This window comes from Raphanus sativus, chromosome 5, assembly GCF_000801105.2.
Source record: "Raphanus sativus cultivar WK10039 chromosome 5, ASM80110v3, whole genome shotgun sequence".
Classification (NCBI taxonomy): domain Eukaryota; kingdom Viridiplantae; phylum Streptophyta; class Magnoliopsida; order Brassicales; family Brassicaceae; genus Raphanus; species Raphanus sativus.
The window spans coordinates 38,417,800-38,432,650 of NC_079515.1; the positions used below are offsets into that span (position 1 = coordinate 38,417,800).

Genomic DNA, 14,851 nt, shown 5'->3' on the forward strand with positions numbered 1-14,851 from the left:
CTATTAGCTACGTAGTTAATTAATTATTTTCTAAAAATTAAAGAGCATTAAAACTACCAAATCAACAATCAATCTTTTGTATTTCTTAACAAAAAAAAACAAAGAACAAATGTCATCTTGCAGGGATGAGGATATCACAATCCTCGACCAGTATCGAGTTTGCATCGATGGGATGCACACCATCAAACCCTTTAACACCTCTGTGTTCTTTGGTATAGTTAAGCAAGCTCTCGATATCAATACCATCCTTGTTCTTGATAGCTCCGGTAATGTCACTCACCGCAACTATCTTCCCACCTTGCTCACTTATCAGCTTTGCCGCCCATGACCCTACATTCCCAAACCCCTATAGAACCAAATACACTCGATCAAGAACCTTCTCTAACTCGCAAGGAGCTGTAATAAAAAACAAAAAAAAAGAAACTTCACCTGGATGACAAAACGTTGCACTGAGATGCTCTTGCCGTGCTCGTCAAGCAAAGATTCGGTTCCAAACATCACTCCTCTTCCAGTAGCTGCGTCTCTCCCGAGTGATCCACCAAGATCCTGCTCAAAAGATCATTACCATTCAGTGAATTAACAAAACAAAACCATGATTACAGCTACTTACAATGGGTTATCCAGTGACAACTGCAGGAGAGTAACCATGGAACTTAGAGTATTCATCAAGAATCCAAGCCATTGTCTACAAATTCACCAAGAAACAAAAAAAAAAAATTTAAAGATGACTAAAAGAAAGTAAAAAAAAAAACTTGATGAAAACGTTTAAAGAACCCGAGGACCAGTGCCCATATCAGGAGCTGGAACATCTGTGCGAATCCCAATGAGATCATGAATCTTCTGAGTGAAGACTCTAGTCAGTCTCTCAAGTTCGGAGACGCTGAGCTTGCTCGGATCACAACCAATCCCTCCTTTGGCTCCTCCGTACGGAATCTTAGACACTGCTGTTTTCCATGTCATGAGCTGAGCCAATGCGTTCATGTTAGAATAAGAACCCAAGAGCAAAGAAACTCTGCCTGAGTATATGAGAATGAGTTAATGTATGTTTCCAACTTGCTGTGCCGCATGAGAGTATGAAAAGTGTATAGATTTTATTTCACCTGCAGAGGATTGTTGAGAATGTATGCGTTTAGATCAGTAACTGCTACAGTCTCAAGTTACTGAACACCATCATACTTGAAACCATTTCCAGGGACGATTTCGGTCAACTCCACCTAAGCTGCGGTGTTTGATGTATTGATTTAATTAGCAATTATTTAAGGAGTTATTTTTTTTGGAAAACTGTATTGAGAGACACTTACTCAATGTACAGTTGATAACAGAACACAAAACCATGTCAAGAGACTAACTAACCTATCTCAACTGTTTAGCTATAACAGGGACACGTACCTGAAACTGTTCGAAGTAGTTTAGCACTACATTGTGCTCTCCAAATAACTTCACCTTTCATTGGCTTCTCTAAATCAATAATTAGCTCCAGTAATATAATCTTTCTGCAGCCGTTGGGAACTATAATTGCGATTTTTTCTCTTTATATTGCGAGATTAGCCTTCTTAAACAGCATCTGGTTCACCAAAAGATCACACGGGGTTAAACATAAAGCAACAAAGGATTTATGCCAGGCAAGGCTTTGATACCAGGCAAGGCTTTGATTCCACTAACTCATTTTATCCTTGAAACGAAAATCAATGTTTTTAATCAAGAAAACGACTTTATATTGCCTTTGGCCTTGATAACGTTACCTGAATATGGTTCTTCTTGCCCTGTGATGACCCTGAGCTAGCTTCAAACCTGAGGAAACCGCAGAAGAACAGTGATGCCCCGTGATGATCCTGAGCTAGCTTCACACCTGAGGAAACCACAGAAGCGCCACTGCTCAAGTTCTTTCTGGTTCGTTTCTTATCGGAATCTTGTTGGAAAAATGGTTTTGAGATGAGTAAAGCATACCTTTTTATAACTTGAGATGGATCTAATAAGATGATGAATCTGTGACTGGTAGATTGCTGGATCCGTAGGAAGAAGATGAAACATCTCGATCGAAACCCTAGAGTGGGGTAGCAGAGAAAAAAAAACAGGATTCAAAACAGAGAAAATATAAAGGCCAAGAGTGTAAACATGTTAGGCGAGACAGTACCGTAGCTGTAGCTTCTTCTGTTTTTCAATGGAGGTTTTCGATTATGGTTGATTGACGATCAGACGGAGCGTTTAATATAGAAGAAGAAAGAGGGGAGGTGGACCAAAACCATTTAAGAAGACTTTAAAGCTTAATAGATTGATTTCACAGACAATAGTCTATGAAACGGATGGAAGAAGAAGATGAACAGGTCTCACCATTGGAGAGAGCACGCGAGAGAGAAACGGCGGTTAGGGTATCCTCAAAAAAGTGAAGTGAGCTAATGGGCTAACGGGCTGTGACAAAAAACCAACTTCGAAGCCCATCCGAACTTTCGGTTCAAGCCCACCAGACGCAAGACAGTGACGACGTGGAGGTCTCCTGGTTTCTGATTGGTTGGAATTAAACTGATGATGTGGACACAGTATCCTTTGAGGTTATTCACCTTTTAATATAGTATTGATATATATATATATATATATATATATATATTTATACACTTTTACTCACGGCCTTAAACATTGTTTAACAGATAATTTATACATTAGAAATCATACTTTTTATACGTACAAAATGCCCAGTTTTATTGCAAGGTTAGCCTCGAATTATTTGATGAAAGGTAATCCAAAGTCGACAACATACTAATATAGCGATGAGAGCTCGTGGGAAATAAGGTTACACATTGAGCTAGTCTTTGTTTCTAACAGGTGCTCAAAAACAACCGTGGTGGACATAAGGGAGACTCTGATATCTTATTCTACTTACTCGGTTTTGGTCTCTCTATCACAGCTTCAAACTCTCAGTGCATTAGAAGGTTGAAGATGGCGTCTTCACTTACCAAGACGTACTCGTATCCAAGAACTTGAGCTCGGTTTCGAAATTCTTCCATTTCTTGCTCCGACACTTGGATCCCCACCAGCACGTTCGCGCCTGCTCCACCCTGTTTTGGAAGAAGAAAACATTGTATAGTAAGAAGAAGCCTCAAAAGTTACAACAAATGGTGAGTTCAGATATAAACCTCTGCACGGTAATGGAAAAGGCTAATGTTCCACCGTGGACTGAAAGAGTCCAAGAAGTTCATCAGAGCACCGGGTCTCTCGGGAAAGGTGAACTGGCATAGAACCTCTTCTTCAACACTTGATCTTCCACCCATCTGACAACATACAAAGTGTGATTCACATAATAAACTTGTATCAGATCAATGGGAGTTATGGACTGAAGGGACGCACCAAATAACGGAGATGATCTTTTACTAAATCACTGGTGGTTAGGTTCTTAGTTCTGAGTTGAGAAGATTCCATTCTCTTCTCTAGTGCTTTGAGCTCTCCGGCTGTGTGCACTCCAACACTAAGCATCAATACACAAAACTGTGGGGATTAGAGGACGAATAACAAAACTGAGGGATTAGAGAACATTTAGGTATCAGTTTGAATTTATTCGAGTTTAGATTCTAGGAATTCGGTTTGAATTATTGCAGGTTTGGTTTGGATCCGATAACCATTTTAATTAAATAAATTTCAAAAATCCAAATATATCTTAAATTCTTTAAAATCTAAAACTCAAAATAAAATATAATATATAAATGTGAATAATGTATAAAAATGTCTAACTTAACATGAAAATGGTCGTTTAGGATAATTTCGGTTTAGATATTTTTGGATATATTCAGATATTTTACCAATTCCGATTCAGGTTTGTTACTATTTCCCAGGTCATATTCGGTTCCAAATATTTTGTGCAGCCCAACAACTCCCGTAAGCAATTTTTTCAGGAACAGACTTACCTGTATAGTACAACAGCTTCCTTTTCAGAGCCGCATCTATACTTGAACTCGGTTATGTTCATTGGTCCAATCTGCACCATTCAAAATGTATTGAATTAGACAGCGCTCTGTAGCGGAATTAACTGCTACATGCTGTGTAACACCAAACACTCACCAATTCACAGAACTGCTTAAAGCTTCCAGGCTTTTCCGGCAAGAGAGTAGCAAGAACAGCTTCCTGTTGCCTACCCACATTAGCAAGTTCCGTCACAATCCTCAGCTTGTCAAAGTTCATGTTAGCACCACTGGTTATGGCTACAACATTCACGTCCTTTAGACCATAGTATTTACAGTATGCTTCAGCTCCAGCTAGCGCCAGAGCACCTGCTGGTTCTAATATGTTCCGTTGCTCCTCAAACATATCCTGCAGTGACAAAAGTCTAATGATTATCCACAACTATGTAGTTGCTAAGAACCGTTTCACAACTTACCTTAATTGATGCACAAATAGCATCACGAGTGACAAGAACAACACCATCCACCAGGTTTTGGCATATACGGAAAGTCTCTTTGCCTACTTCTTTAACCGCTACACCATCTGCAAAACCCCCAACCTGGTCTAGTATCACTCTCTCGCCGTGATGTAGCGACAACGCCATTGTGTTTGCATCCGCTGGCTCTACACCAATGATCTTCACCTGCATCACCCCAAAAAAAGCCACAAATAAGGTGACAGAAGCTGTGACAATGAGTACAAAAGAGCGCAAATGTATGTACCTCAGGACAAACTCTCTTCACATAAGAAGCAATACCAGCTATCAAACCACCACCACCGATGGGGACAAAGATAGCGTGTAATGGACCTTTAGCTTGCCGCGTGATCTCCATTCCGACAGTCCCTTGTCCGGCAATAACATCTGGGTGATCAAATGGAGGGATAAAACTCAAACCTTCTTCTTCAGCTCGTTTCTTAGCAAATGCTTGCGCTTCATCATAAGAATCTCCAACAAGAACAACTGTAGCACCCAAGTCCTCCACAGATTGCCACTGTTTTATTTTTTAAAAGACCAAATCAGATACTAAGCAAAAAAAAAACATCATCAAGGCTAATGCAAAATACCTTGATTTCAGGGGTTGTACGAGGCATAACAATGACGGCGGAGCAGCCGAGCTTAGCAGCAGACATAGCAACTCCTTGAGCATGGTTTCCAGCTGAGGAGCAGATCACTCCTTTTGCTAATTGCTCTGATGTAAGCTTCACCATCATATTGTAAGCACCACGAAGCTTAAACGACTTAACCTGAACCATCATAAACCACACACACACTAGCCTCAGTTTCATATATTAGCAAAAATCAACCAAACGTATAAACTTTCAGTGTTGTTAGCACTGTTCTAAAAATCACCTAGGCATCCGCCTAATGGTCTTAACGAAATGAATTTTCCAGACTGATTTTTCTTGAACATTGGTTATTAAAAATGCCAATGTCATTGCATACAGGAGTGAAGCTAAATGGAGCAAGTGTGGGGCCATGGGGCACTTGCCCACCATGATATTTTGAAATTTAGTTTAATTCTTATAAAATTTTATGGATGCCCTTATTTATATTTTATATTTATGCTGATATTTTTCATTTTTCCCCGGACAAAAACAATTTCTAGATCCACTACTGATTGTCTAACCAATGCATCACAACTCACACGTTTAAACATAGCCTCAGATTTTATGTAGGGTTCAGCCAAAAAAAAAATCAATGTGATAGTGATGCACTGATGCTTACAGGTTGCAAGTCTTCTCGTTTGAGAAGCATACGAACACCTAGCCTCTCCGAAAGCTTCTTGGCCAAGTGAAGCGGCGACTCGACGGCGATGTCGTAAACCTTCGTGGACAGTATATTCGTCAGATACTCCATAGCCTCCACGATGCTTCCGTTATCGATGTCGTTCGCGCGCTCCGGAACCGCGCCGAGGTAACCGGGCGGGTACTGCAGCGAGCTCGGAGAGACGTTGAGACGTGGTGGCAGAGGAAGATCAAGCGGAGCCAAAGACGTTTCTTGACGGAAAAGAACAGCCACCGGTGACACGTGGCTACGAGATCGAGCGATTCCGATGACCGGTTTTGACCGGAAGTTACGAGGAGGTAGTAAGGGAATGTGGTGGAAGTGATGGGGTGACATTTGGGTGCGGAGAGACGGAGGAGCCGTTGGAAGCTTGACGGAATCCATGGCTACTCTGTTGAGTGAGAGAGAGGGAGAGAGAAAGAGAGAGAGAGAGTAGTGGTAGGTGGTGACGGCGGCAACAAAAGTATCTGAGACTGTTTGGTTTTAAAAGACTTACGGCAAAAGTTATTATTATATATTTATAAGGAGGAAAATAATAGTCTTTGTTTATATTATTAAGATATTATTAACCCATATTATTATTATTACTAATGTATAGTGCTTGTTTTTTCTCTTTTTTCGGCCATACAATATTATAGTTTTTTAGTTTATTAGTATATGTTTTATGAAATAACACGTGTTATGTTTGGTTATATGAATGTTTAGTGAGATATGCAAATGTCTAAGATATTTTAGTGTTAAATAAAAGGTTATGGTGCTATATAAATCGTAAGATTACATATTTTTCTCATTTTGTTCTCATTTTCATCCATGCAACCTTGATAAACTTGTTGTTGAATTGGCTGGAACTTTTGTTAGGAGTTTAAGACAAATTCAAAGACTTCGTCACAGTTTACCAAAAGTGATCATTTTTCAAAGACTAGTTATTAGAGTATACACATGTTATTGTTATTAGATCCATTCATTTCTTGGATATAAGATAGAGATTGTAGGCATTCTGTTTTCTCTACTCAGAGCCGTGCCTTATGCATATAAAATGAGACAATGGCCCCAGGTCCCCTCTAATTTTGTTAAATTTAGGGCCCCTCATTTTCCTATTACTTAGTTTAATTAGTTAAATAAATTACATCTGATTCTATAATTTAGTTACATTTTATACGACATGGTAGTTTGTACAAAAAAAATCTTTAAGACAATATTTTTACTTTTATTTGTCTTATTTATTATAAACTCATTTATATGTTAAAGTTATATATGTGCCTTTTTAGTTATTTTTGTTCATATATATTTTTTATAAAATACAATTACAACTAATTTTGTCTATTTATATTTGTGAATTAACTATATAAATTTATAAACAGATACATAGTTTTATTTATCATGTTTGTAGATAAATATAAATATTAAATTTTACTGTTTTATATTTATTTTATTTTATTTTAATATATATTAAATTAAATTATATATTTTATTTTATAAATAAAAATTTTAAAATTTTGAATCTAGATAAAACTGTATTATTTGCCTCAGGCCCCCAAATTCCTTCGCACGGCACTGTCTCTACTCATGTAATATTCTCTTGTAAAATAAGAATCAATATCCTTTTCTCTATAGTAATTTCATTTACTTATTCTTGTAAAACTGGTATTGTTAAATAAAGAATTATGAACTTATTAACTGAAAATTTTCTGGACAACGTTTTCACACAAAAATGATGTTGTGACATGTCGGTATTATTTGTGTGATAGAGAAGAGAAAAGATCATGATCTTTTAACAAGAAAACAAGTTAACATTTTGGCACTTTCTATACTAAGATGAGTTTCTAAAGGGGCATGGCATGTGATAGAAGCGAAAGCATATAGTACTGTACTACCAAGTTAGTGAAAACTCATAAGGACTTCATGTTTGGTATTTTTGTTTCTTTGTGATTATTGAAATTCGTGCTTGTACTTATTTTTTGCAATGTATTGTATAACGACAATGGATGTGGTGGAACATTAACATAGTGGAAAATAGGTTTGTTCCACTTTAATTCCTCAAAACCACTTTTCGATATTTAATTTGGCGTGCTTTAGGCATTTCCCCCTCTAATTAGTAAATTAATTACTCACCATTGACCTTTTATTTTTGGATTAAGGGTCTAACGACGTCAGGTGTGGGGTTGTAACGGTGAGAGAATCTGAAATTTATGGATACCAGTTTAATCTCTTTCTCTCTCTCTCTCTCTCCCCACACACAATTGAGCTCAAACTCAAGAAGAAGAAAGACAGAATTGAGAAAGTTTCTTTGACTCAGACACAAGAATCTAATCTGTTTACGTGACACACAAACAATGATCTTAACAATGAAACTTCTTCACTCTCTCTCTTCCTCCATTACTCTTCCACCAAGTAAACACTCTGTTTCTCTCCATACACCGTTACGTATAACTAGCAACTATACGTTTTGAGCCAGTAATTAATACATGGAACCGAAAAGCAATAAACGTTGTTCTTTTTCTAATCAACTTTGCAGAAACGAGGCAATCCAAACCTCACCGGTGCTCAAGGGTCATAAGATCATCAGAGACCGTCGTTTTCCGGTGCCGGCGGTGAGCTACAAAGGAAGAAGGGTGTATGTTTTATAGATAACATTAAAGTATGTTTTTGCAAATCAAAAAGTGTACAAATGTAGAGGTATAATCAGTTAAACAGATTCTTCAAAAACGATGCTCAGCCCTATAACATAGGGTCTCTAACCATGCCTAGTGCATATTCAACAACTAAAACGTTCTTTCTCTTTCTTTTAGTTCTGGTGGAGGCTTCATGGGGTATATATCATTGGAGAACGAAGATCCTTCTTTTAATTGGACTGATTTAGAGATACAGAGGTTGAGGTATCGTTATTATCGGCTTAGTAGATTAAGGCACGGCCGGAGGAGGGATTTAAAATATCGAGTCAAATCGAATAACCTTGCTTCTCGAGGTAAAGAATTAAGTTGTTATTCTTAAACTATAGCTGAATGAATCTTACGAACGATAATAACCTTGCTTCTACAGGTAAAGTTAAGTGTTACGTTAATCTTCTCCTCAAGACTTTTTGTTATTTTCCACAAAATTATATATAACACATATTAATTGATATTTAAAATATATATTGAAAAACTGTTACTTTGATATTATCCCGGATACTTTGCTCAATCTTATTAGGAACAATGTCATTATTAACCCTAATAAGAAAAGTGAGATCGAACTTCTTCTTATATATAAGACTAAACAAGAGATCGTTTGTAGATCGAGCTTAAGATCATATAACATAGGGTGTAAACATGCGTAGTGCATATTCAACAACGAAAGGGCTATTTATCTTTCTCTTAGTTGTGGTGGAGGCTTCATTGTGTCTATCGTTCGAGAAAGAAGATCATTCTGGTAATGAGATTGTGGAGCCTCTGAAAGATATAATGGAGGCATCTCGTCGGGGCGTTTTACTATGGCGCAGACAGATGATAATGCCACAGAGGAGGCCTAAGGAGTTGAGAAATCGAGTCAAATTGAATAACCTTGCTCCTAGAGGTAAAACTGATTGTTATTTATTAATTCGTAGATATTGGTTTGAATACCTCTAGTGATTGTATTATCGTATTAGTTCACCATATAATTTACCACATAGGCAGTCTTTTACCTTTTAGCATGTAAATATGGTCAATTTTGTTATGATATTTCCAAAATGTTGGATTTTAACTGTTTTCATTGGACTCTTTTCCACTCATATTTATAGAGGATCTATCAAATGTTCATAAGAGTTTAAAACATAATGTTTCTTGGATAATATATGTTATGTGACCATTTTTACTAATAATATAGCTTTGTAAATTAAGTAAATTACTAATACTATAGGTGAGCGGTTAGGCGGAAGATACATTCTTTACCTTTTAATTTTTATCTATAGCTTTAAGAAATATCAATCATATTTTAAGTCAATTTTTAAAGTTGCAACAAAAAAAATAAAAATTAAAATAGATGTAAAACTCTTATTTACTAATGCAATATGTTGTGTGTTGTAGGAAAAATGTACAGATACAGCATATATATCTACATCGAAAATTATACAGATAAATAAAAAAGAAAATATATTTCTACAATTTTTTTTTATTTAGAAAATAAGATTACTACATATATTTCTTTATTTTTTCACTTTAGCGTAAATAAAACGTTATTAATGACTTCTATAGTTATAAACTAGTGATTTGAATGGTAACATAAAAACAACTGCAGTGCATTTCTATTAGTAACAAAAACATATAAAATAAATATAAATAGATTTTTGTTATTAGGAAGAGCAGTGCGGTCGGTCACCACCATTTAGACCCTAAAACTAAATATAGCAGTTCTTAGCTACTTATGGTAGCAGCAGATCAATCCCAATCTAATACCATGATTTTTTTTTTTTGGTTTCATCTCAGTGGGTCCACAAGTGATTGTGGATATAAGATGGGACAAAACGAATGAAAGTGATGGTAGTTACTCAGCTAATGTCACAATCTCCAACTACTTCAAGGATAGTGAACTTATAAGGCGATGGAGATTAGCGTGGTTATGGGGCAGCAAAGAAACCCTATTGAGTACTTTGGGTGTTAAAGGCACACAACATGGCTCCGTTTTTTTAGGTGAAGATGACTACGCGTACTGCTTGAACAACGTGACCTTTGCGGGTGATAACTGCATAGACGGTGTGGTTCCTCTGCGGTTAAGAAAAGCTGACATTATTGCGAGAAGGTCAACTTCATTTCAGATTACTGTTAGCTATTCTGATAGAGGAGAACATGCGCCGCCCGATGTAGGGTTGGAATACGAACATGAATGTGATGGATGGGATATAGGGTATGAACATGAATGTGATAAATGGGAGATAGGGTATGAATACGAACATGAATTTGATACAGGGGAGGGAGCAACTAATGATCGGAGTAAGTCCATTGTATTGTTGGAACATCCTATATTACATTACATGCCCACTTCTTTTGTAAGCTTTTACGATCATTTCATGTCCATTTTTTTTGGTAGATACATGGAGGACGACTTGCATTCTCTCCATAGCCGAAGCTAACAAGTTCGACGAGATTCACGAAGAATTATGAAGAATTTATGAAGTTTTTTTTTCGAATTTGCTTTTGATATTGGTGTTTTTATTTTTATATAAGCATAATATATATTTTAAAAATTTTAGTGTTTTAGAAATTATTTTTACGAGTAGGTTTCACTTTATTGGGTAATGTTAATAATTTTTGCCCTAATTTTTGGTTACCTCTACTTGATTGATTAAATCCGATTTAATTTTTATTTAACTTTTTGGTTTGAATCTCCTAACCAGATTACTAATTTATTGTAGAAGTATTACACTGATATATTATATGATAAATATGAGAAATAGAAAAAAAAATTATAAGCAACAAATTTATATTTTTAATTATAATTTTTAATTAAATTAAGTACACTAATAATTGTTTCCGTATGTAAAAAGGTTTCCTAAATGAATATTTATTATTATAAAAAAATACTGATGTGAAATATATTTTGTAAGTCAAAATAAATAAAAATCGAAACTTTGTCAGCAAAGAGTTAAAAAAGGATCGCTCGGGCAAGGAAGAGTAGCGGCGTCTGTTGAAGAAACAGGGACATGTTTTGGTACCTAGCTTGACATTGAGCTCTCTTATCAATCAAGCAGATTGCTTTTGGGTATGTGAGATCAATTATCTAAAACTTCTGTAAACTCTTGTCAACAAAACATACCTTGTAGGTAAAGTATTCTCGGTTTTGTTCAACAGGACGCCAGTGAAGATCGTTGAAGGCTAAGATATTATTCGATTTCTTTATATGTTATGTTGGTGTAAAATCTATGAAATATTACGTTAATCTTATCTCCAAGACCTTTTGTTATTTTCGGAAAAAATATATAACAGAAACCAGAGTTATACGTAAAGTTAATAGATGTAAAAACTATATTAAAAATAAAAACTGTTACTTTAATCTTATCGTGATTCAAAAAAAAAGTTACTATAATCTTATCCCCGGATACTTTGATCAATATCTTGTTAGTAACATGTATAAAACCTAATAATAAAAAAAAGTGAATCGAACTTCTTATATACAAGACTAAATAAACAAGAGATTATCCAAGCTTAAGATCATATAACATATCATAGGGTCTAACCATGCGTAGTGCATATTCAACAACCAAAGTGTTCTTCTTCTTCTTCTTTCTTTTAGTTTTGGTGGAGGCTTCATGGGGTCTATCGTTGGAGGCAAAATATCTTTCTTTTAATTGGACTGATTATACGATACAAAGGTTGAAGTCTCGTTATTATTGGGCGATTATATCAAGGCACGGCCGGATGAGGGATTTAAAATCTCGAGTCGAATCGAATAAACTCGCTTCTAGAGGTAAATTTTTTTTTTCGGTCCAAACTCTAGAGATATAAGTTAAACTAGTTGCATCTTTATTTAATTTTTGTTTATATTTGATTAAATAAGATATATATCAGTTACAAAAAGTAGCCACCGATAATTAGGCAATATGAGTGGTGGTTACATCCACAATCTAATTTTCCAGTTTAGATGCAGTTATACTAAAAAATATGTATCATTAAAATTTTAAATTGGATCTAACCTATATCAACTGTCATGTTCCAAAATTAATAATATTGATTGTTAGTCTTAAACTATAAAGCTGAATGAATCTAACGAATGATAGTAGTGAAGCAATTACAGTCCAATACCATGATTTGTTTTTGGTTTCTCTTAAAACAACCTAATGAACATTCGTTTTGGTTCCCAAAATTTTAAGTTATATTATATAGCATGGTGTATCTACAGATTGTCGATTTTTTTTTAATTAAGATAAACATAAAAAATATTTATGATCCTAAAATTACAGATCCAGTCTTTTATCAAGACGCCAATGTGGATATAAAGTGGGACATGATGAATGAAACTGACTAGCATGTAAATATAGTTTTCCAAAGTTGACAAATAAAAAATAGTTTTCCAAAAAAATAATTATTATTTAAAAATTCGCCGAGTTAAAATTGCTCGGACAAGGAGGAGTAGCCGCGTCTGTTGGAAACACACGCCGCCGGAAGAAGAAACAGGGACATGGGTCGTCGACTCTCATTAACCACTTCGATTCAGCGAGTCCGCTTCTTCTCCTACTTATCTCAGGTTCTGCTTAGCTTTCCTTCTCTCTCGCTTCCTCTCTTAACAAACGGCTAAGCTCTGTAGTTTCTGTCCTAATGTCCCCAAATTTGTTTGAGAATTTGAATTAGCTTCTTCACAATATTAACAAAGACTTGATCTTTATTTTGTTTTAAATAGAGTTTATGCCATTGTTGAAGATTTTCTGAAGCAGCTTCTGAACTAATGTTATAGCATCTCTCTTGTCTGTTAGCATAATGCAAGAAAAGGTGTGTTCGCTTGCTCTAGCTATGGAAGTCATTATCTGTCGTCTTTAGGTAATAACATCATTAGTTTCCCTTTCCATGGTTGGTTCTTCTGGTTTAGTCTCTTAACAAGAGATTTACTTCCATTTGGTTTTACAGCTGAAGCTTCAGACTGTGAGCTTGACGAATCTCCAGATGATACCAAAGTGACGGAGAAAGACACTAATCTACGTTCTGCGTTATCACAGCTTTCGGTGTCAGGTGTTTTTGATGAAGACTCTAAGCTGTGGTTGCAACGCTTCTCCAGAACAAGGAGAGTTTCTGTCATATCTACCGGTTCACTCAACCTTGATCTAGCTCTAGGTGTTGGAGGCTTGCCAAAGGTTTGTTTTATATTTAAGAGTCTTAAAGATATGCTTTAAAATGTGTGTTTATGGTTGCTTCTTTTTTTGGTTTGATAGGGAAGAATGGTTGAGGTTTATGGAAAAGAAGCTTCTGGAAAGACAACTCTAGCTCTTCACATCATCAAAGAAGCTCAAAAGCTTGGAGGCTATTGCGCTTACCTTGATGTGGAGAATGCCTTGGATCCTAAACTAGCAGAGTCAATAGGTGTGAACACGGAAGAGCTTCTAATATCAAGACCTGATTCTGCTGAAAACATGCTGAGTATTGTCGATGTGTTAACCAAGTGTGGATCAGTAGACGTCATTGTGGTTGATAGTGTGAGTTCTTCTCTCATGTCTTTCATCCCAAAACATATTCATGTTTACTAAATAGAAATGTGGGGGATTCACAGGTTGCTGCTCTTGTCCCTCAATGTGAAGTTGGTGTTCCTCTAGGGGATAGATACAGAGACAGACAATCAGTAATAATGACACAGGCGCTTAGGAAAATACACTATTCAGTTGCTAGTTCTCGGACGCTGATTGTTTTTCTTAATCAGGTAAGAGAAGTGTTGTGATGTATCTCCTCTTTTGCTTCACACTTACATAAAGATTAAGATCTATTTGCTAATTGTTTTTTCTTTCTTGGGGTCTGATTCAGGTCAGGTCACATGCCAAGTCTAACATGCGTTTCCCACATTCTGAAGAAGTGACTTGTGGGGGAAACGCATTGCGGTTTCAGGCAGCTATACGTCTCAAAATGATAAGAACAGGGCTGATAAAAACTGACAATGAGGTATGTTAATGTGTTAGCTTGGTCTGCATTGGTCTTTAAAACATTGCTTAATTTCTGCAAAAACCTTTGCTTAGGTAAGTGGTCTGAACGTGTGCGTGGAAGTGGTGAAAAACAAACTGACGCCAGGGAAAAAAAAATCTGAATTGGGGATTCACTTTGGTCGTGGCTTCTACGTGGAGCGTGAGGTGTTAGAATTGGGTTGTGAGCATGGAGTTATTGCAAGAGAAGGTAATAGCCATTTGATTGAAGGCGAGGTTGTTGATGGCAAAGACGCAGCTGAAAAGTACCTGCTGGAAAATAAGGAGGTTCTTGATACCGTCATCAATACCCTGAGGAAGCAGCTCTTCTAGATGTGGTGTCCCATTTAAGCAAAAGTGAAGGAGCGTTAAGTAGTTAGGTAACTTAACTAGAAGGAGCAGAGAAAGCATGTCAAAGCCTAGTTGTTGTTAAATGATCTCATAGGCACTGTTCTTGCAAGATTTTAACTTCTTTCCTTCAGTGTTAGAACCAATTTCATTTGTGGAATGTGGGAAGTGTTTTC

At 36.3% G+C, this 14,851-nt stretch overlaps 3 protein-coding genes and 1 pseudogene across 4 annotated transcripts; 2 read left to right on the plus strand and 2 right to left on the minus strand.

Moving 5' to 3' along the window:
* Window positions 1-23: 23 nt before the first annotated feature.
* Window positions 24-2,535, minus strand: LOC130495130 (glutamate dehydrogenase 1-like; annotated as a pseudogene).
* Window positions 2,536-2,676: 141 nt separating this feature from the next.
* On the minus strand, window positions 2,677-6,211 carry LOC108839035 (threonine dehydratase biosynthetic, chloroplastic). The gene is made up of 9 exons (XM_056986273.1): window positions 5,657-6,211; window positions 4,996-5,175; window positions 4,653-4,922; window positions 4,367-4,573; window positions 4,051-4,299; window positions 3,897-3,967; window positions 3,343-3,460; window positions 3,132-3,266; window positions 2,677-3,053 (listed from the first exon to the last, which is right to left on the minus strand). The coding sequence occupies exons 1-9, from the start codon at window positions 6,098-6,100 to the stop codon at window positions 2,913-2,915; spliced, it is 1,815 nt and encodes a 604-aa protein (XP_056842253.1). The 5' UTR covers window positions 6,101-6,211; the 3' UTR covers window positions 2,677-2,912.
* A 1,751-nt stretch (window positions 6,212-7,962) lies between these two features.
* On the plus strand, window positions 7,963-10,991 carry LOC108863017 (uncharacterized). 2 transcript variants are annotated; one of them, XM_057010351.1, is made up of 5 exons: window positions 7,963-8,107; window positions 8,232-8,392; window positions 8,506-9,268; window positions 10,159-10,662; window positions 10,760-10,991. In XM_057010351.1, exons 3-5 carry the CDS (start codon window positions 9,025-9,027, stop codon window positions 10,831-10,833), a joined length of 822 nt encoding a protein of 273 aa, XP_056866331.1. In that variant the 5' UTR covers window positions 7,963-8,107; window positions 8,232-8,392; window positions 8,506-9,024; the 3' UTR covers window positions 10,834-10,991. The 2 variants fall into 2 exon arrangements, with proteins under 2 accessions (XP_056866331.1, XP_056866332.1); XM_057010352.1 differs by lacking the exons at window positions 7,963-8,107; window positions 8,232-8,392 and having other exon boundaries at window positions 8,489-9,268.
* Window positions 10,992-11,908: 917 nt separating this feature from the next.
* LOC108863014 (DNA repair protein recA homolog 2, mitochondrial) lies at window positions 11,909-14,848 on the plus strand. The gene is made up of 8 exons (XM_056986217.1): window positions 11,909-12,136; window positions 12,630-12,913; window positions 13,140-13,203; window positions 13,291-13,514; window positions 13,593-13,853; window positions 13,928-14,074; window positions 14,176-14,310; window positions 14,385-14,848. The coding sequence occupies exons 2-8, from the start codon at window positions 12,848-12,850 to the stop codon at window positions 14,658-14,660; spliced, it is 1,173 nt and encodes a 390-aa protein (XP_056842197.1). The 5' UTR covers window positions 11,909-12,136; window positions 12,630-12,847; the 3' UTR covers window positions 14,661-14,848.
* The last annotated feature ends 3 nt before the right edge of the window (window positions 14,849-14,851 follow it).